Source organism: Mustelus asterias, unplaced genomic scaffold (assembly GCF_964213995.1).
Source record: "Mustelus asterias unplaced genomic scaffold, sMusAst1.hap1.1 HAP1_SCAFFOLD_655, whole genome shotgun sequence".
NCBI lineage: Eukaryota > Metazoa > Chordata > Chondrichthyes > Carcharhiniformes > Triakidae > Mustelus > Mustelus asterias.
Genome location: NW_027590604.1, coordinates 215,492 through 237,732, shown reverse-complemented (window position 1 = coordinate 237,732; position 22,241 = coordinate 215,492). Strand labels below are relative to the sequence as shown.

General features: G+C 49.0%; 1 protein-coding gene across 1 annotated transcript; it reads right to left on the bottom strand.

Moving 5' to 3' along the window:
• Positions 1-1,911: 1,911 nt before the first annotated feature.
• Positions 1,912-22,067, bottom strand: LOC144487226 (ras GTPase-activating-like protein IQGAP1; the record flags this gene model as incomplete). Its single annotated transcript, XM_078205298.1, has 7 exons — positions 21,973-22,067; positions 14,841-14,940; positions 12,833-12,989; positions 11,277-11,354; positions 9,434-9,510; positions 5,897-5,964; positions 1,912-2,025 (listed from the first exon to the last, which is right to left on the bottom strand). Coding segments are annotated over exons 1-7 (622 nt in total), but the record flags the coding sequence as incomplete, so codon positions are not given.
• Positions 22,068-22,241: the final 174 nt, after the last annotated feature.

The following is a 22,241-nucleotide window of genomic DNA, read 5'->3' as shown; positions in this document are numbered from 1 at the left end:
GGCTGATCATCCAACTCAATAGCCTAATCCTGCCATAACCTGTGATCCCATTCGCCCCAAGTGCTATATCCAGCCGCCTCTTGAATACGTTCAATACATACGTTATGACACAAACAGGGCATTCGACCCAGTCAGTCTGTACATAGTGGGCAGCACGGTGGCCCAGCTGTTAGCATTGCTGCCTCACAGCACCAGGGACCTGGGTTCGATTCCAGCCATGGGTCACTGTCTGTGTGGAGTCTGCACGTTCTCCCAGTGTCTGCATGGGTTTCCTCCGGGTGCTCCGGTTTCCTCCCACAGTCCAAAGATGTGTAGGTTAGGTGGATTGGCCAGGCTAAATTGCCCCTTAGTGTCAGGGTGACGAACAGGGTAAATATATGGGCTTACGGGGATAGGGCCCCGAGTGGAATTGTTGCTGGTGCAGGCTCGATGGGTCGAATGGCCTCCTTCTGCACTGTAGGGATTCTATAATACTCAGAGTTTGAGACAATGATAACCTGTACTAACTACAAGATGAACTGCAGCAACTCGCCAAGGTTTCTTTGACAGTCCCCCAGTCAAACCCACAACCCTCTAATACCGAGAGGAAACCAGGGCAGCAGGCGCATGGGGAACACCACCACCTCCGAGCCACTCACCATCCAGACTGGGAAACACCTCGGCTGTTCCTTCACTGTCACTGGGACAAAATCCTGGAACTTCCTCCCTAAAGAGCTCTGCATGGGTGTTGCGATGTTGCGTTGAGTGATTGTAGATTGGTGTTTGTAAGATAGTAAAATGCTAGGGGGGGGGGGAAGCATTGCGTGGTCCCTTTTAAAGGTGGTGCATTTTCTGTGCGGAGAGTGTTAAAAAAAAATGCAAGTACACAGAGAGCCCAGACTGAAACATTTATATCGAAAGGCCAGGCAGCAGTGTTACCAAGGCAACAGGCTTTGAATTTAGCCAATCAATTTGAATCAGGCACTTAGATACCAAGAATCTGTTCAATTTAAATAGGTTTTGGCAACCTAGGACGAATCCTATTGTGGGAAATATTGATAAGTCATCACGGGTATAAAAAGGGGGGGCAGTGGGACAAAACGAGAGAGCCAGAGATAACAGCTCACAGCTCAAATGGAGAGAATTGCTGACTCTTATAGATTCATCTATGTCTTAGAGAAAGCACCGTGTAGATAGCAATGGTACCAAAGAAGTTCCAGACAGATGAATCAACTGAAGACCCAGAATATCCCTGAAGAGACAAAACCTGGTTGTAATTTAGAGAGGGACTAATTTCTATTTTTGTTAATGAGTGGGACTTGTATTTATTGTAACATCATTCCATTAGAATCTTGTTATATTCGGGAATAGTTAGAAGGGATGTATTCGGTTTAATAGCTTAGTTAATTTGCTCACTGTTAGTTAAGATTAATAAATTTTTAGGTGTTGATTTTAGAGTGCGTCAGGGGTTTATTTTGTATTTAACCACTAGGGGTCGCTGAAGAGCAGGTCGCACCACTTCACACATACTTATTACAGATTATAGGGCGAGGTGCTCCTCTTTGGGAGTCTGTTCTGCGAGGGAGGGGAAAAAATCAACCTCCGCTTTATAACAGGGGTACCTACACCACACAGACTGCAGCGGGTTCAAGCAGGCAGCTCACCATCGCCTTCTCAAGGGGCAATTAGGGAACGCGTTTTCCCCAATTTTATTTTATTTCTCGGAACTTTTTCCCAAAAGGGCAAGGGTTATAAATATATCAACCTTCTCAGTGCATCGAGATTTAATTTAATTATATAATAAGCATGGAGAGCAAAGTGGGACGCTGCACCCGGGAGTGTAGTCCGGGAGTCCTGCCTTCCCCCTCACAGCTTTGGAAGGCTAATAGTTTACACGTGGACCCTCGGCCCACAATCTGTCTCAGATCTTACCGGCTGCTTCATCGACAGAAAGCTCGTTCGCCAGGATGCCGCCAATCTTACTAAACGAAGGCATCTGAATCCCGTACTTCTCCAGCTCCCTTTTCATGTTATTGATCTCTTCCTCTGTCAGGGCGAAGCAATTAGAATTTGAACACATTCCCCCTCAACAACGCTCGACGACACTGTCCAGGTTAAAGCAGCCCCCGTTTGTTGGGCTCCGCCTGCGGCGCCTTAAACCAGTCACTCCCTCACCCGGACCATGCGCTGGTGGCAGCGTTCGCGCTCAACCTGCAGGAGCAGGGCAGCAAACTCGCCACGGCCCCTTCGGTAGCACTTCCCAAACCAGGCGGCACAGTGGTCAACACTGCTGCCTCACAGCTCCAGGGACCCAGGCAGCAGTGTTAACCACTATACCACCGGATGCTCCGGTTTCCTCCCACAGTCCAAAAGACATGCTGGTTAGGTGCATTGGCCGTGCTAAATTCTCCTTCAGTGTACCCCAACAAGGGCCGGAGTGTGGCGACTAGGGATTTTCACTGTAACTTCATTGCAGTGTTAATACAAGCTGACTTGCGACACTAATAAATAAACTAAACTACTGTAAGCTTCGACACTTAAGCAGAGGAGAGCAGAAGGGCAGATGGGAACAAAATCACTGTCAAGTCCTCCACTTGAGTTATATGCACCCTCGAGTGGACGTCCAATCAGCCTTTCCTTCGTCACGGCTGTGTCAAAGTCCTGGCAGGCCCTCCCTAATGGCTATAAGTCTGGTGTCCCTACACCACACGGACTGCAGCGGTTCAAAAAGGGAGGAAGCCTCTCAAGCTGCAATTCAGAACAGGCAGCAAGGGAGGGTGGGGAGATCCACCACCTTCTCTAGGGATGGAATTGCTTTGCTGAGCACCTTCAGGACCCTGACCTTCCTGTTGCTTGACATTTTATAAATGACCTGGGTGAGGGCGTAGAAGGATGGGTTAGTAAATTTGCGGATGACACTAAAGTCGGTGGAGTTGTGGACAGTGCGGAAGGATGTTGCAGGTTACAGAGGGACATAGGTAAGCTGCAGAGCCGGGCTGAGAGGTGGCGAATGGAGTTCAATGTGGAAAAGTGAGAGGTGATTCACTTTGGAAGGTGTAACAGGATTACAGTGTACTGGGCTAATGGTAAGATACTTGGTAGTGTGGATGAACAGAGATCTCTCGGTGTCCGTGTGCATAGATCCCCGAAAGTTGGCACCTAGGTTGATAGGGTTGTTAAGAAGGCGTACAGAGTGTTAGCTTTTATTGGTAGAGGGCTTGAGTTTCAGAGCCAGGAGGTCATGTTGCGGCCACACTTGAGAGTACTGTGTACAGTTCTGGTCGCTGCATTATAGGAAGGATATGGAAGCATTGGAAAGGGTGCAGAGGAGATTTACCAGGATGTGGCCTGGTATGGTGGGAAGGTCTTATGAGGAAAGGCTGAGGGACTTGAGGTTGTTTTCGTTAGAGAGAAGAAGGTTAAGAGGTGGCTTAATAGAGGCATACAAGATGATCAGAGGATTAGATAGGGTGGATAGTGAGAGCCTTTTTCCTCGGATGGTGATAGCTAGCACGAGGGGACATAGCTTTAAATTGAGGGGTGATAGATAGAGGACAGATGTCAGAGGTAGGTTCTTCACTCAGAGAGTGGTAAGGGCGTGGAATGCCCTGCCTGCAACAGTAGTGGACTCGTCAACATTAAGGGCATTTAAATGGTCATTGGATAAACATATGGATGATATTGGAATAGTGTAGGTTAGATGCGCTTTAGATTGGTTTCACTGATCAGCGCAACATCGAGGGCCGAAGGGCCTGTACTGCGCTGTAATGTTCTATGTGAACACATGATCCTGCTCCCATGCCCACATGTTTACATCAACAGGGACCAAGTAGAAAGGGTCGAGAGCTTCATGTTTTTAGGTGTCCAGATCACCAACAACCTGTCCTGGTCCCCCCCATGCCGACACTATAGTTAAGAAAGCCCCACCAACGCCTCTACTTTCTCAGAAGACTAAGGAAATTTGGCATGTCAGCTATGACTCTCACCAACTTTTACAGATGCACCACAGAAAGCATTCTTTCTGGTTGTATCACAGCTTGGTATGGGCTCCTGCTCTGTCCAGACCGCAAGGAACTACAAAAGGTCGTGAATGTAGCCCAGTCCCATTACGCAAACCAGCCTCCCATCCATTGACTCTGTCTATACTTCCCGCTGCCTCGGGAAAAGCAGCCAGCATAATCAAGGACCCCATGCACCCCGGACATTCTCTCTTCCACCTTCTTCCGTCGGGAAAAAGATACAAAAGTCTGAGGTCACGTACCAACCGACTCAAGAACAGCTTCTTCCCTGCTGCTGCCATCAGACTTTTGAATGGACCTACCTTGCACTAAGTTGATCTTTCTCTACACCCTAGCTATGACTGTAACACTACATTCTGCACCCTCTCCTTTCCTTCTCTATGAATGGTATGCTTTGTCTGTATAGTGCGCAAGAAAATACTTTTCACTGTATCCCAATACATGTGACAATAATAAATCAAATCAAAGTCTGTCCTTGGCCTGCTGCAATGTTCCAGTGAAGCTCAACGCAAACTGGAGGAACAGCATCTCATCTTCTGGCTGGGTACTTTACAGCCTTCCTGTCTCAACATCGAATTCAATAACTTCAGATGATTTGCTCTACCCCATCTCCACCCCTTTGGTTTCATTTTATTCAATTTTTTACTCTCTCTACCTTTTTATTTTTCTTTCCCCCCCGCCCCCAACTCTTTCCCCCTACTTCATCCCCCTTCCCTTACCCTTTCTCCCCTCCGTCTCCCCGTTTCTACGTTTTACCTCTATCCCATCTTCTCTCCCCACATCTTCATCTGTCAGTTTACCCTCTCATTTGGCCATTCACACCCTTTATTCTCTCTATGGCGCTGCCATTAGAGGTTTCTGTGGCTATGACTCATCTTTCATTCCCTCACCCTGCAGTGTAAATACCTCCCACTTTCTATGCCTTTTAGCTCTGACAAAGGGTCATCGAAACGTCAGCTCTTTTCTCTCCGTACAGATGCTGCCAGACCCGCTGAGATTTTCCAGCATTTTCTCTTTTGGTTTCAGATTCCAGCATCCACAGTAATTTGGTTTTATGATAGGGATGTACAATAAATGGTCAGCCAGCGACACCCATGTCCCATGAATTAATATATACAAAAAAAAAAGGAAGAGGTTAGTCTGCAGTGCCTATCTTCCCACTGCCGACAGGTAAAGCATTTTGAAAGTAGCTGCCAACTCCCCCTCTGTGAATCTGGACCCAAAAACGAAAGATGGAGAGGTGAAACCACTGCTATCCAGACTTCCCAAAGTGCGTCAAAGCCAAAAAGTGCTTCCAAAGTGCCCTTAACTAATGTAAGCCTGGAATCGAAGCAGCTAACGTGTGCACAGCAAATTCATTAACAGTAATGAGACATATATCCGTGCTTTGTCAGAGTCCGTTAGAATCACAGAATCCCTGCAGGAGGCCATTTGGCCCATTGAGTCTGTACTGACTGCAATCCCACCTAGACCCTATTCCCATAACCTCACACACTTACCCTGCTAATCCCCCTGACACTAAGGGGCAATTTAGCACGGCTAATCCACCCTAACCAGCACATCTTTGGACTATGGGAGGAAACCGGAGCCCCCGGAGGAAACCCACGCAGACACGGGGGGAGAACGTGCAGACTCGGCACAAGCCGGGAATTGAACCCAGGTCCCTGGCGCTGTGAAGCAGCAGTGCGAACCCACTGTGCCACCGTGCTGCGACAAGTTGGTCAGAATTTTTTTTTTTTAAGAAAGCCGTTACACCCCCAACTACACACCACACACTGAGGAAAGAAACACCCTGGGTCAGACAGGTAAGCATCGCGTCACACCATCCTCCACCCCCCCCCCCCCCCACCCCACCAACACCCCCGCCTCCCCAACCCCACCGACCCCGACCTCCTTACCTGTGAATTTCACCTTGCCGTACAGGTCCTGTATCTGTGGAGCCAGGCCCAGTTTGAACAAGTAGAGGCTGCAAAAGGGGATGGGGCGGGGGGGGGGTAGAAAAACAAAAAGAAAACTCAGATCCCTGCAGTAACAAACTATTTGTGCTCACTTTGCTGCGAGGCAAAACAAGAACCTCAGGAACTGTGTGCGCGCGATTGAGGGTCTGTGGGTCAGCCGAGGGTTGAGATCAGACACAGCAACTGGTCTTTACACAATTTACAATTGAAGATACCGTGCTGGTGCCAACCCGAGTTAGAAATGATGCCAGTCGGAGCCTCCAGGTTGAGAATTCCAATCCGCACATTTTCATAGAATCCCTACAGTGCAGGAGGAGGCTATTCGGCCCCATCGAGTCTGCACCGACCACAATCCCACCCAGGCCCCATCCCCGTAACCCCACATATTCCCTGCTAATCCCCCTGACACTAAAGGACAATTTAGCATGGCCACTCCACCTAACCCGCACATCTTTGGACACTAAGGGGCAATTTATCATAGAAATCATAGAAACCCTACAGTGCAGAAGGAGGCCATTCGGCCCATCGAGTCTGCACCGACCACAATCCCACCCAGGCCCTACCCCCACATATTTTACCCGCTAATCCCTCTAACCTACGCATCCCAGGACTCTAAGGGGCAATTTTTTTTTTTTAACCTGGCCAATCAACCTAACCCGCACATCTTTGGATTTAACCTGGCCAATCAATGTAACCCATACATCTTTGGAGTGTGGGAGGAAACCGGAGCACCCGAAGTTTTCAGAGTTTGGTTCTGAACGATCCAAGGCTCTGCTTACTTTAAAGGCCAGACGCTGCGGCTTTGAGGAGACGCGGTTCTGGCTAAGCAGAGCACACACTGCGCAGTGTACCCCCATCAACAACTTGGATTCATCTGGCACCTTTACCATGATAAATTGCCCCCAAGACGGTGTCACAGGATCATTATCCAACGACATGCCAAGTACGGAGATCTTAGGGACAGGTGAACAAAAGCTCAGCCAAAGGGGTCGGTTTTAAGGAGCGTCTTAAAGGAGGTGTTACCTGACAAGCCATCACAACTGTTTTCTACTTGTATTCTACCACGAGAAAGTAAGTACACTGAGGTCAAGAGCCACTAATTCCAGTCACGGTTTGAGATTCTAATTATTAAAATTTAAAAATGTATTAACAAAAGAAAAGAAAACTTTAACACAAAAGATTACAATTACTCAGTTAACATTAGCCCAATGAACTTTTCCCCCCAAGATTCTTACTTGGTTAGACTCACAAATACGCACCCCTTGGTGTGAACAGATACTTAATCTATAAATATTCTAGTAATATTACCATAACCCTCTATTGCTATAGGGAGATATTTCACAGGACTTCTCTCTTACTTCCACTCTGCTGTGGAAATTCAAGACTTTAAAACAAAACAATTAGGGACTTTCTGGAACAACCAGACACTTCCCTGGGGCGGACGATGGCTGCTCGCTTCACTTCTTCACACTTCTGTCCTAGCACCGAGCACTCTCTTCAGTAGATTTTACATAGCGACACCGACCACTGCTTCCAACTCTCTTCAAATATGTTTATTTCCTCTTTCCTTTTTGCCCAGTGACCTTATCCTTGTTTGAAATTTACCTTTCCCAGGATATCAAAGCTTTTAGTGTCCTCCTTGTGGCCACTACTTCCAGGTAACACAAAATGTTTGACCTTTCCTGTACTTATTTATATTTCTGTAACAGATGGACATGACAGACTTCCTTTATCTCCTGATGCAAATTTCTACCCATGCTGCGTTTACTTGCAGAACATCTAACTTTTCTTTTATTTATTCAAGGGATGTCACTGGCAACATTGCTGTAGGCCTGGAGACACATGTAGGCCAGACCGGGTAAGGACGGCAGATTTCCTTCCCTAAAGGACATTGGTGAAACAGATGGGTTTTGACAACAAGGTTTCATGGTCATTATTACACGTCTTAATTCCAGATGTTTATCGAATTCAAATTTCACCATCTAGCAGGGTGGGATTCGAATCCGGGTCCCCAGAGCAGTACCCTGGGTCTCTGGATTCCTAATCCAGTGACAACACCACTACTCTCCACTTGCCTGGATGGGTGCAGCTCCAACAACACTCAAGAAGCTTGACACCATCCAGGATAAAGCAGTCCGCTTGATTGACACCACATCCACAAACATTCAATCCCTCCACCACCGACACTCAGTAGCAGCAGTGTGTACGATCTACAAGATGCACTGCAGTAGATCCAAAGATAGTTAGACAGCACCTTCCAAACCCACGACCACTTCCAGCTAGAAGGACAAGGGCAGCAGATACATGGGGAACACCATCACCTGCAAGTTCCCCTCTGAGCCACTTACCGTCCTGATTTGGAAATATATCGGCCATTCCTTTGCAGTCGCTGGGTCAAAATCCTGGAATTTCCTCCCTAATGGCAGTGTGGGTCAACCCACAGCACATGGACTGCAATGATTCAAGAAGGCAGCTCACCACCACCTTCTCAAGGGCAACTAGGGATGGGCAATAAATGCTGGCCCAGCCAGCGACACCCATGTCCCACGAATGAATAAAAAACATCACTGCCTCCCTGTCACATGCAGTTCAAGAAACTGCTTTTCAGACCTATACCCTGGAGTTCTCAATTCTTGCAACCCAATTGTCTTCTGTTCAGTTAAATTACTGACACACGCACACAGCCTGTACAAGGCAGCTAGAATACCACAGTTGACCCAATAGAGAGAGAGAGAGGGGGGTGCCAGAGACGCAGAGAGAGAGGCCAGGCAGGGGGGCAGACACCCCCCCCCCCCCCCGGGGGCAGGGCCACCAATGGTGGAGTGATGGAAATCGGTGGATGTTCGAGAGGCTGGAATTGGAAGATCACAGGAGGAGTCAGAAGGTCGAAGGGAGTTACAGAAATGGGGAGCGCTTTCTTGTAAACTGCACCTCACCCGAGGCAGTGTGAGAAACACCACAGGACACTCAGTAACACGAATGGAAAGAGGGGAATCTTATTGAAAGGATTTCTTTACTAGGATGCTACCGGGACTTGATGGCTTGAGTTATAAGGAGAGGCTGGATGGACTGGGACTTATTTTTTTCCCTGGAGCGTAGGAGGCTTAGGGGTGATCTTAGGGGCTCTATAAAATAAGGAGGGGCGTAGATCAGCGAGATAGTCAACAGCTTTTCCCAAAGATAGGGGAGTCTAAAACCAGAGGGCAAAGGTTTAAGGTGAGAGGGGAGAGATACAAAAGTGTCCAGAGGGGCAATTTTTTCACACTCAGGGTGGTGAGTGTCTGGAACGAGCTGCCAGAGGTAGTAGTAGAGACGGGTACAATTTTGCCTTTTAAAAAGCATTTAGACAGTCACATGGGTGTAGAGGGCAAACGCGGGCAATTGGGACTAGCTTAGGGGGTGATTTTAAAAAAAGGGTGGCATGGACAAGTTGGGCCGAAGGGCCTGTTTCCATGCTGTAAACCTCTGTGACCATACCTGAAAGCATGGATGCAATAAACGACACGGGGGATGTTCTTCTTGTCGTAGATATCTGTAGTTTCTGGATAAAATATCTGGAAAGGAAAGGGGGCAGTTAAAGTTAGCTTTCACAAGAAGTGCCACAGATGAATAAAGTCTCCCGTTTGTACTCGACCGCCACAGGACATCCCCAAAGTGTTCCACGGCTCTGAAGTGCTCCTGTAGAGTAACAACTGCGGTAATGTAGGTAGCATACTGTGTATTTTAATGAAAACTGGCACTTGGAGACGTACAAATCCCAACATGACTGGCGTCATAGCGTTGCCTCCAGATGGAAAGCCAGGTGCTTCCCAGCAGAAGTACAAAGTCGGGAATGATGGAAAACACACTTTGTCCTGGAATTCCCTCCCAGACAGCACCTTCCCCACCAGGATTGCTGGCAGCTCTGCCATCTTCTCAGGAACGACTGGAGATGGGCCGGTGATACCCACATCCCAGGAATTCACTAAATAAACAAGGAGGGCAACCAGGGAGGGAGTTCCAGGATTGTTATTGGACATCAGTCAGTCCCTGTGTGTGGGGTAGGTACACCCACAGTGCTGTTAGGGAGGGCGTTCCAGGATTGTTATTGGACATCAGTCAGTCCCTGTGTGTGGGGTAGGTACACCCACAGTGCTGTTAGGGAGGGAGTTCCAGGATTGTTATTGGACATCAGTCAGTCCCCGTGTGTGGGGTAGGTACACCCACAGCGCTGTTAGGGAGGGAGTTCCAGGATTTTGACCCCAGCGACAGTGAAAGAACGGCCGATATATTTCCAAGTTGGGATGGTGAGTGGCTCGGAGGGGGAACTTGCAGGTGGTGGTGTCCCCATGTGTCTGCTGCCCCCACCCCCATCATCCTTCTAGATGATAGAAGTGGCGGGTTTGGAAGGTGCTGTCGAAGGAACCTTGACGAGTCGCTGCGGTGCATCTTGTAGATGGTACACACGGCTGTCACTGTGCGTCGGTGGTGGAGGGAGTGAATGTTTGTGGTTAGCGTGTCGATTGAGTGGGGCTGCTTTGTACGGATGGTGTCGAGCTTCTCGAGTGTTGTTGGAACCGCACTCATCCTCGCAAGTGGACAGTATCCCATCATACGCCTGACTTGTGCCTTGTAGATGGTGGACAGGCTTTGGGGGAATCAGGAGGTGAGTTACTCTCCATAAGATTCCCAGCCTCTGACCTGCTCTGGTAGCCACAGTATTTATATGGCTGGGTCCAGTTCAGTTTCTGGTCAATGATAACCCCCAGGATGTTGATAGTGGGGGGGGATTCAGCGATGGTATTGCCATTGAATGTCAAGGGGAATGGTTAGCTTTTCTTGTTGGAGATGCTCACTGTCTGGCCCTCGTGTGTGGTGTGAATGTTACTTGCCACCAGTCAGCACAAGCCCGAATATTGTCCAGGCCTTGTTGCATTTGGACATGGACTGCTTCAGTATCTGAGGAGCGGCGAATGGTTTTCTTCGGTTTGTTAATAGTTTAGTTAATTTGTTGTCAGTTAGATGAATAAATAGTTAGGTGTTGATTGTAGAGAGTGTGTCAGGGATTTATTTTGTATTTAACCACTAGGGGTCGCTGAAGAGCAGGTCACACCACTTCACACACACTTTTTACAGATTATAGGGTGAGGTATTCCTCTTTGGGGGTTTCAGTGTTAGTTCTCAGAGGGGGGGGAAATCAATCTCTGTCTTTTAACACCCGGTCACTTTTGAAAGATTTGCGCACATGTATTCAACTCCAAGAAATGATAAAGCTGTAAGCACAATAGACTTTCCAAAGATTACAGAGAGAGAAAGAGAAAGGAAATGGCCTGGACCATACCGATGGGAGGGCGATCTTGCCCATCGCGTTCAGCCAATGGTTGATATTGTCCGTATGCCTGAAATTCAGCCCGGTCGCCTGCACAGAAACACGAGGTGAGAAAAAAAATTAAACTCAATGCGGTGGCACCATCAGCAAGTGGTCCCTGCCTGAACCCAGGGTTCGGTGAGGAGCTGAACGAGGTGGCCTCAGATCGAATGAGGGGCCCAAGTCGCCTCGACGCTCCCCGGGATCAACAACTGAAATACACCGATGCTGTTACTAATCCGGTCACTACCTCCTCCTCTCGCGTACACACCTGGACGGTGAATGCTGTCAGGTGATTTGACCCGTGGGAGCCTCCAGCAAGACTTAACACCGAGATCCACTTTCTGAGCAGGGACATAGAGATACACAGCACGGAAACAGGCCCTTTGGCCCAACTCCTCCATGCCGACCACGTTTCCTGAAGTGAACTTGTCCCACTTGCCTGCTTTTGGCCCATATCCCTCCAAACCTTTCTCATCCACGTATCTGTCCATAGACACAGAGATCTGGGAGTACAGGTCCACAGATCCTTAAAAGTGGCAGCACAGGTGGAAAAGGTGGTGAAGAAAGCATATGGCATGCTTGCCTTCATGGGACGGGGCATCGAGTATGAAAGTTGGCAAGTTATGTTACAGTTGTATAAGACGTTGGTTAGGCCACATTTGGAATACTGTGTCCAATTCTGGTCACCACACTACCAGGAGGACATTGAGGCTTTGGAGGGAGTTACAGAAAAGGTTTACCAGGATGTTGCCTGGTATGGAGGGTATCAGCTCGGAGGAGAGGTTGAATAAACTGGGATTGTTCCCCCTGGAAAGACGGAGGCTGAGGGGCAACCTGATGGAAGTTTATAAAATTATGAGGGGTGTGGATAGGGTGAACAGTTGGAAGCTTTTTCCCAGGGTGGAAATGACAATTACAAGGGGGCACAAGTTCAAGGTAAGGGGGGAAAGAGGTTCAGTGGAGGTGTGCGAGGGAAGTTTTTTTTACACAGAGGGTGGTGGGGCCCTGGAATGCACTACCAAGTGAGGTGGTTGAGGCAGACACGTTAGCCACATTTAAGACTTATCTGGATAGAAACATGAACATGTGGGGAATGGAGGGATACAGGGGGTTGGTCTAGATAGGACAACGTGGTCGGCGCAGACCTGGAGGGCCGAAGGGCCTGTTCCTGTGCTGTACCGTTCTTTGTTCTAAATGTCTTTTAAATATCATTGTAGTCCCCTTTACCACCTACTCTGGAAGCTCATTCCACACACACACCACCCTCTGGGTGAACAAGTTGCCCCTCGGGTCCCCTTTCCCCTTCAACCTCTGCCCTCTAGTTTTGGACTCCCCCCTATGCTGGGGGAAAAGATCTTGGCTATTCACCTTACCTATGCCCCCTCGTGATTTTATGAATTTCTGTAAGGTCACCCCCTTGTCCTCCTAAGCTCCAGGGTGTCAGGTTCCTCGGATGCAGCATTCTCCCAGGGAACTGCCCGTTGCGGCACTAGGTGCAGCATCTAGTCACTCAGTATTCACCGTACCTTGTACCTCTGCAGCTCCCGGTCATAGATTTTTCTCTGTGGGACCACGTCAGGAGCAAAGCGATGGCCCAGCTTGGCCAGAATCACTCCGTTCCTCAGACTCTCCTCCAGGTCGGTGGTTGGCGGGAGCTCCTCGTCTAAGCAGGCCTCCATCCATCTAAATGGCCAGAGGACACAAAGCCAGGGGTTAGCAGAAAGAAGGCTCCTTATCACTAAAGTACTTTAGCATTGCATGTCAATCTGAATGTTGTCTTGATCAGGGGAGATACAAATAATCCCAGCCTCTGTTCATCAGGGGATTCCTTCCCTGCCCGATCTTGGGATTGATGTGGAGATGCTGGACTGGGATGGGCACAGTAAGTAGTCTCACAACACCAGGTTAAAGTCCAACAGGTTTATTTGGTAGCACGAGCTTTTGGAGCGCCGCTCCTTCATCAGGTGAGTGTGTGCTCACTTGATGAAGGAACAGTGCTCTGAAAGCTCACGCTACCAAATAAACCTGTTGGACTTCAACCTGGTGTTGCGAGACTACTTACTGATCCTGGGATGGGTAGCCATGGTGTAGCTGAATGGCCAGTACAGGCTCAATGGGCTGAATGGCCAGTATCTGGATCAAACAGCTCACAGGGTGGGAGCAGAGAAGATGGTGTGGTGATATTATCACAGCACTAGCATAGTCTCAGTGACAATGACTGTGATGTATCACAGCTTGGCATAGCTCCTGCTCTGACCAAGACCAAATCTATCAAGGGTCGTGAATGAAGCCCAATCCCATCATGCAAACCAACCTCCCATCCATTGACTCTGTCTACACTTCCCGCTGCCTCGGGAAAAGCAGCCAGCATAATCAAGGACCCCACACACACTCTCTGGCCAGCATTTATTGCCCATCCCTAGTTGCCCTTGGAGGGCAGTTGAGAGTCGACCACATTGCTGTGGCTCTGGAGTCATATGTAGGCCAGACCAGGGTAAGGACGGCAGATTTCCTTCCCTAAAGGGAACCAGATGGGTTTTTCCGACAATGGGTCATCAGTAGATTCTTAATTCCAGATATTTTTTAATGAATTCAAATTCCACCATCTGCCGTGGCGGGATTCGAACCCGGGTCCCCCAGAACATTAGCTGAGTTTCTGGATTAATAGTTGAGCGATAATACCACTAGATCATCGCCTCCCCTTAATGGTGCAGATCATCTGTTTTTAGTGTTGGCTCAGGGTAGTGAGAGTTCCCTGCTCTGTGGGATATTTCATACCCAACGACAGGGGTTAGGCAAGGGGAAGAGAACAGCAGTCCAGGGCTGGGATTTAAACCCACACCTCGGGACGCAAAGGCAAGAATGCCATTCTTGCACCATGGCATGCACTTGCATAGATCATAGAATCTTACTGTGCAGAAGCAGGCCATTCAGCCCATCGAGTCTGCACCAACCACAATCCCACCAAGGCCCTATCCCCATGCATTTACCCTAGCTAGTCCCCCTGACATTAAGAGGCAATTTAGCACGGCCAATCCACCTAACCTGCACATCTTTGGAGTGTGGGCGGAAACTGGAGCACCCGGAGGAAACCCACGCAGACACAGGGAGAATGTGCAGACTCCGCACAGACAGTGACCCTAGCCGGGAATTGAACCCGGGTCCCTGGCGCTGTGAGGCAGCAGTGCTCAGCACTGTGCCACCGACTTAGATCCACATGAATACTGGGAGTGATCCCGCTGCACTGCGTGAAGATTTGTATCCTCGAGTCATCAAAAAAAGAGGGGGACACAATGCAAGAGGTCTTTTACCCACTATCTCCACAGGCCAAAAGCATTCAACTATCCACCCAATATGGATAAAACGCACACGTGCGCACGCACCCCAAAGATGTGCAGGTTAGGTGGATTGGCCATGCTAAATTGCCCCTTAGTGTCCAAAGATGTGCAGGTTAGGTGAATCCCTTCTACACTGCAGGGATTCTATGGTGGAAGAGGAGGTCAAAGACTCGACCTGAGTGGAAAGCCATCTCACCGTTTTGCCTCCTCCAAGTGACAGAGGTACTCGTAGGCGATGTTCTGCCGTCTGCGTTCGTCCATCTCCTCTGCGGTGAGGCGCTCGTTACCCAGAGCATCTGTCAAAGGGCAGGGTCAGAAAAACACTCACACTGACAATAAGGGAAGAACAGCCCCATAGCAGGCTCAGCGGTAAAAACTCATACATATAGACAATGGAAAAAGTCGCGCCTTTATGTAGCACCTTTTAGATCCACATTCCACAACACTTTACAGCCTAGGATGCACTTTAAGTGTAGTCACTACTATAATGTAGCAAACAGGGCAACCAATTGTGCACAGAGGGCGATGATGACCCAGATGGTCTATGTTGTAATGTTGGTTCAGACACCGCCATCGGCCCAGGGCACTGGGGAGAACTCTGTTTTTACCTCCAAGGGTGCTGTGGGATCTTTTACGAGGGAGTTAGATAGGGCCTTGATTTGTCCGAGAGAGAGAGAGAGAGAGAGACAACACCCCCCCCGCCTCCTCGCTATTGCACTGAGGTGGGACTCGAACCCTTAACCGCTGGAATGAAAGGGGGCCAAGAGTCCCCGAGGTCTGCGTGGGTTTCCTCCGGGTGCTCCGGTTTCCCCCCACAGTCCAAAGATGTGCGGGTTAGGGGGATTGGCCGTGCTAAATTGTCCCTTAGCGTCCAAAGATGTGTAGGTTAGGTGGATTGGCCTTGGTAAATTGACCCTAGTGTCAGGGGGACTAGCTAGGGTAAATGCATGGGGATAGGGCCTGGCTGGGATTGTAGTCAGTGCAGACTCAATGGGCCTCCTTCTGCTTTGTAGGGGTTCTGTGAATAGTCACAATGTTACAGAAGTGTTTGAGGAAAGAATGAGGGTAAGGCAAATCCTGAGGGCTTCCTTAGGGGTTAGAAGATCCCTCAAAGGATTTCTTGAGCGAGAGGAATTTGATGCCATGCTCGTTGTGCATGCTATAAAGGCTGACACGCAAAAGGCCCAATGGAGCGGTACAGTGGGTTAGCGCTGCTGCCTCACAGCGCCAGGGACCCGGGTTCGATTCCCGGCTCGGGTCACTGTCGGTGTGGAGTCTGCACGTTCTCCCAGTGTCTGCATGGGTTTCCTCCAGGTGCTCTGGTTTCCTCTCTCAGTCCGAAAGATATGTGGGTTACGTTGATTGGCCATGATAAATTGACCCTAGTTTTGGGGGGTTTAGCAGGGTAAATATGAGAGGTTACGGGATAGGGTGGGATTGTTCTCAGTGCAGATTCGATGGGCCGAATGGTGTCCTTCTGTAGTGCAGCAATTCTATGAGTGGAATCGTGTGTTGAAGTTTATAGAATCCCTACAGTGCAGAAGGAAGCCATACGGCCCATCGAATCTGCGCCAACAACAATCCCACCCAGACCCTATCCTCATAACCCCACATATTTAGCCCGTTAATCTCTCTAACCTACGCATCCCGGGACAATAAGGGCAATTTTGCATAGCCAATCAACCTAACCCACACATCTTTGGACTGTGGGAGGAAACCAGAGCACCCGGAGGAAACCCCACGCAGACACGGGGAGAACGTGCAGACTGCACACAGTAACCTGAGGCCGGGAATCGAACCCAGGTCCCTGGGGCTGAAAGGCAGCATTGCTAACCACCGTGCCGCCCGGGAGGCCAAGTGTCATGTTCTGGAGCTTTCTCCATCAACAGAAGCCCTGTTAACAGTTGTCACTGGGTAGTTGGACAGAGGTGGTGAGGGAATGAGTTATTTTAAAAACCACAGTTTTGACATCTAAAGCTCGAACGGGAGAAACATGCAGGTGGCCCACTCCAAAACCAGAGACAGTTAAAAAAAACCAGACAGGGAGTAAACCCACAATTATCCCAGCTAATGTTCGCACTCCCACCCTCATCCTTTCAACCACAGTTTTGATGGGTGAGGAGGGGTTGGAAAACAGATCCAAAATAAGGTCACACAGCAGAGTGGTTAGCACCGCTGCCTCACAGCGCCAGGGACCTGGGTTCGATTCTCGGCTTGGGTGACTGTCTGGTGCGGAGTTGGCACATTCTCCCCGTGTCTGCGTGGGTTTCCTCTGGCTGCTCCAGTTTCCTCCTACAGTCCAAAGATGGGCAGGTCAGGGGGATTGGCCGTGTTAAATTGCCCCCCAGTGTCAGGGGGATTAGCAGGGAAAATGTGTGGGGTTACGGGAATAGGACTTGGGTGGGATTGTGGTCGGTGCAGACTCGATGGGCCGACTGGCCTCCTGTATTGTAGGGATTCTATGAAAAACTATGAAAATGCTGGAAAATCTCAGCAGGCATAACAGGCTCCGTGGAGAGAGAATAAAGCCAATGCTTCGAGTCAGAGTGAGGAAGGGTCATCCACACCCGACACTTTGGCTCTATTCTCTCTCGATGTGGAGATGCCGGCGTTGGACTGGGGTAAACACAGTAAGAAGTTTGACAACACCAGGTTAAAGTCCAACAGGTTTATTTGGTAGCAAAAGCCACACAAGCTTTCGAGGCTCTGAGCCCCTTCTTCAGGTGAAGAAGGGACTCACCTGAAGAAGGGGCTCAGAGCCTCGAAAGCTTGTGTGGCTTTTGCTACCAAATAAACCTGTTGGACTTTAACCTGGTGTTGTCAAACTTCTTACTCTATTCTCTCTCCACAGACACCGTCAAGCCTGCTGAGATTTTCCAGCATTTTCTGTTTTTAATCACAGAGAGTGAGCAGGTCATTATCATGTTCTGTTTGTGGGGGCACACTGTCTGCAGGTTTTCCTTACGTCACACTTCAGTAACCGGAAAGTGCTTGGGACGATGAGTCTGTAAATGCAAGTCTGTCTCTCTGTTCCTTCTCCCCCTTCTGTCCAAACAGCTTCCCTCAAATGCATTTTGCACCTCAACCGCTCCCTCTGCTGCTACATCCTCAACATAAAGTTTCTTCTGAAATCCCTGCCAGATTTATATTTAAGGCCCCATATCTTTGATATTTACCCCCCACTCTCCCTCCCTCAAACAGGAACATCTTCCCAACGTCTGAAAACAAAGTTTATTTATTAGTATCGCAAGTAGGCTTGCATTCACACTGCAATGAAGTTACTGTGAAAATCCCCTAGTCGCCACACTCCAGCACCTGTTCGGGTACACTGAGGGAGAATTTAGCACGGCCAGTCCACCCTAACCAGCACGTCTTTCGGACTGTGGGAGGAAACCGGAGCACCCGGAGGAAACCCACGCAGATACGGGGAGACGCGCAAACTCTACACAGTCAGTGACCCAAGGCCAGTATTGAAGCCAGGGACCTGGCGCTGTGAAGCAGCAGTGCTAACCACTGTGCCACCCACTGCTTAATGAGAAGGCGCTGAGTGCGCCGTGGCTAAGATACAGATTAGTTCACTATTATACTGCAGGGCGACACGGATTCCTCCGGGTGCTCCTGTTTCCTCCCACAGTCCGAAAGATGCGCTGGTTAGGTGGATTGGCCACGCTAAATTGCCCCTTCATGTCCAAAGACGTGCTGGTTAGATAAATTGGCCATGCTAAATTGCCCCTTCGTGTCCAAAGGTGGGTGGGTTAGGTGGATTGGCCATGCTAACTTGCCCCTTAGTATCCAAAGACGTGCTGGTTAGGGTGGATTGGCCGTGCTAAATTCTCACTCAGTGTAACCCGAACAGGCGCCGGAGTGTGGTGACTCGGAGATTTTCACAGTAACTTCATTGCGGTGTTAATGTAAGCCTACTTGTGACGAATAAATAAACTTTACAAAAAACTTTATAAACGAAAGTGAGTTGGGAAGATCAGGCAAAGTTCCGGCAGGGTTTTACGTTCCATCAGAGGCACACCAGTGGCAACCAGGACAAGGGAAGACTTCCAAAACAAACGCAATACTGCACAGAGGGACCAATTAGCCAGAAATACAAGCAAATAAAATGATGAATTAACCATGTCAATGAGTCACCCCTCACCCAGGAGTGCACAGTGAAACCACTTGTTCAAAACGTTGCCAAGCGATTACCAGAAATAGCAACGCAAACCAAACCAGAGTTGGCAACCCTTAAATAATCAGATATTAAACATTTGCCAGAAGCCAATGTTGACACGCTGGGAGGGGCTGCTAATGCAACACAACTTCAGGGTTGATGGGGGCGGGGGGGGGGGGGGGAGAAGGTCACCAGGACGTTTCGCAGCTCAAACTTTCTATTAAATCTCCAGAAATAATCAACTTCATTGTACAGGAGATGTGAAGCAGACTTACAGTTTGATTTTCAAATTTTAAATCCACGCTTGGATGCAAAAACACAGCTAAATAATCAGCCAACGCAGGGGAACTATTCACAAGGGTGCAAGCTCCAAGTCACGTGCAGTTCGAGTCAGAGTCACAGAGGTTTACAGCATGGAAACAGGCCCTTTGGCCCCACTTGTCCATGCCGCCCCCTTATTTTTAACCACTATGCTAGCCCCAATTGCTTACATTTGGCCCATATCCCTCTCTACCCATCTTACCCACGTAACAGTTTTTAACCCCCAAGTTAATCCTAATTGCACGCATTTGGCCCATATCCCTCGATACCCATCTTACCCATGTAACTGTCTAAATGCTTTTTGAAAGACAAAATTATACTCGCCTCTGCTATTACCTCTGGCACCTTGTTCCAAACACTCACCACCCTCTGTGTGTGTGAAAAAAATTGCATATCTGGACCCTTTTGTATCTCTCCCCTCTCACCTTAAACCTATGCCCTCTAGTCTTAGACTCCCCTACCTTTGGAAAAAGATGTTGACTATCTAGCTGATCTATGCCCTCATCATGGGCGGCACGGTAGCAGTGGTTAGCACTGCTGCTTCACAGCTCCAGGGACCTGGGTTCGATTCCCGGCTTGGGTCACTGTCTGTGTGGAGTTTGCACATTCTCCTCGTGTCTGCGTGGGTTTCCTCTGGGTGCTCCGGTTCCCTCCCACAGTCCAAAGATGTGCGGGTTAGGTTGATTGGCCATGCTAAAAATTGCCCCTTAGAGTCCTGAGATGCGTAGGTTAGAGGGATTAGCGGGTAAATATGTAGTGATATGGGGGTAGGGCAGGCTTGATGGGCCGAATGGCCTCCTTCTGCACTGTAGGGTTTCTATGATTATTTTATAGACCCCTGTAAGATCACCCCTCAGACTCCTACGCTCCAGGGAAAAAAGTCCCAGTCTGTCCAGCCTCTACTTATAACTCAAACCATCAAATCCCGGTAGTAAATCTTTTCTGCACTCTTTCTAGTTTAATAATATCCTTTCTATAATAGGGTGACCAGAACTGCACACAGTATTCCAAGTGTGGCCTTACCAATGTCTTGTACAACTTCAGCAAGACGTCCCAACTCCTGTATTCAATGTTCTGACCGATGAAACCAAGCATGCCGAATGCCTTCTTCACCACTGTCCACCTGTGACTCCACTTTCAAGGAGCTATGACCCTGTACCCCTACATCTCTTTGTTCTAGAACTCTCCCCAACACCCTACCATTAACTGAGTTCTTTAAGATTTCCCATCTGAGCGTTCATTCAGATCCTGGCTGATTCTGTATCTTAACCCCATCTAGCTGCCTTGGATCTGTAACCCTTAACCCCACCCACATCCCCTTACCTAACATCCACCTAATGCCCTCCTGAGATTAAAGTAAAGTTTAAAGTTTGTTTATTAGTCACAAGTAGACTGACATTAAGACCGCAATGAAGTTACTGTGAAAATCCCCTAGTTGCCACACTCTGGTACCTGTTCGCGTACACTGAGGGAGAATTTAGCACAGCCAATCCACCTAACCAGCACGTCTTTCAGACTGTGGGATGAAACCGGAGCACCCGGAGGAAACCCACGCAGACACGGGGAAAACGTGCAAACTCCGCATAGACAGTGACCCGAGCTGGGAATCAAACCCAGGTCCCTGGCGCTGTGAGGCAGCAGTGCTAACCACTGTGCTACCGTGCTGCCTGTCGTCAGAATGTCACCCTCAATTCATTGAATGGGTGGCAGGGACCCAGGTTCGATCCAGGACTCAGGTGACATTCTGTGTGCAGCTTGCACTTTCTCCCTGTATCTGCACAGGTCCCCACCGGGTGCTCTGGTCCAAAGATGTGGATCGGCCGTAGTAAATTGCCCCTTAGGGTCCAAAGATGTGCAGGTTAGGTGGATTGGCCATGCTGAATCGCCCCTTAGTGTCCAAAGATGTGCAGGTTAGGTGGATTGGCCATGCTAAATTGTCCCTTAGTGTCCAAAGATGTGCAGGTTAGGTGGATTGGCCATGCTAAATTGCCCCTTAGTGTCCAAAGATGTGTAGGTTAGGTGGATTGGCCATGCTAAATTGTCCCTTAGTGTCCAAAGATGTGCGGGTTAGGTGGATTGGCCATGCTAAATTGCCCCTTAGTGTCCAAAGATGTGTGGGTTAGAGGGATTGGCCGTGCTAAATTGCCCCTTAGTGTCCAAAGATGAGCAGATTTGGGGAATTGGAATCTGAAGAGCGTGAAAATAGTGTCAGTAATCTGCACAAGGCTACAATAAATACTTTAAAAGGAGAAACCGGCATGATCATGAAGGGAAAGGAGAAATGGCATGAATTGGATAGCTAGCATGGGCATAAATGGGCCAAATGGCCTCCTTTGGAGGTAACCAGGGGCTGTTCTTTGGCCTCCAGTTCCCTACCTGGGGTTTTATTCCACCCAGTGATCGCTGTAAATCAATTCCAAAAGGTTTGAATTATAAAAGATAGAAAATAAAACCCAACTTTTGAGTTGCCAACATTTCAGGATCAGATTCCCGGGAGATACAGGCACCAGACAAGGCGGGGGAAAGGGAGAAAAAGAAACCTCCCAGCCCCACAACAGCTTGTCCAACATCGCGGGGTGGTGGGGATTGAACCCGAAGGGGTTAAAGAGTCCAAAGTAAAGTTTGAAAATGTAAAGATAAAAAGGTGGAATTTGACTGCTCCCGGGCAATCCGGGAGGGTTGGCAACCCCACTGCACAGGTTCACAGCATCTTTCTGGCTATTTGTAACAGAACAAGTGTTGCAGCAAGTGAACTAAATCACATCCTTGACACAATTATACTGATTTATAGGAGGGGAGTGAGGGGGAAAGCTCCCACTGTCTGCCTCAAGGACTTTCTACTCACATCCAACTTGGCATTGCCCGCTCTCCATCGTCCTCCTCACACTTTAACTCGCCGATTCAATCCTTTCCTCACAGGCAATTTATTTAGAAAACGATTAAAAAACGGATCTTTCCTCCTGAGAGGCAGCGGCGGCTGTTGTGGACGCCTGAAAATCCCGCCACAATCCCAACGGCCATTGGCGGCGCGAGGGGCGCCGGGAGTTGTAGTCCGCAGCGGCCTCCAACTCCCGGGATGCAACGCTACCGCGCGCCGGCGCACTGGCACTTGTT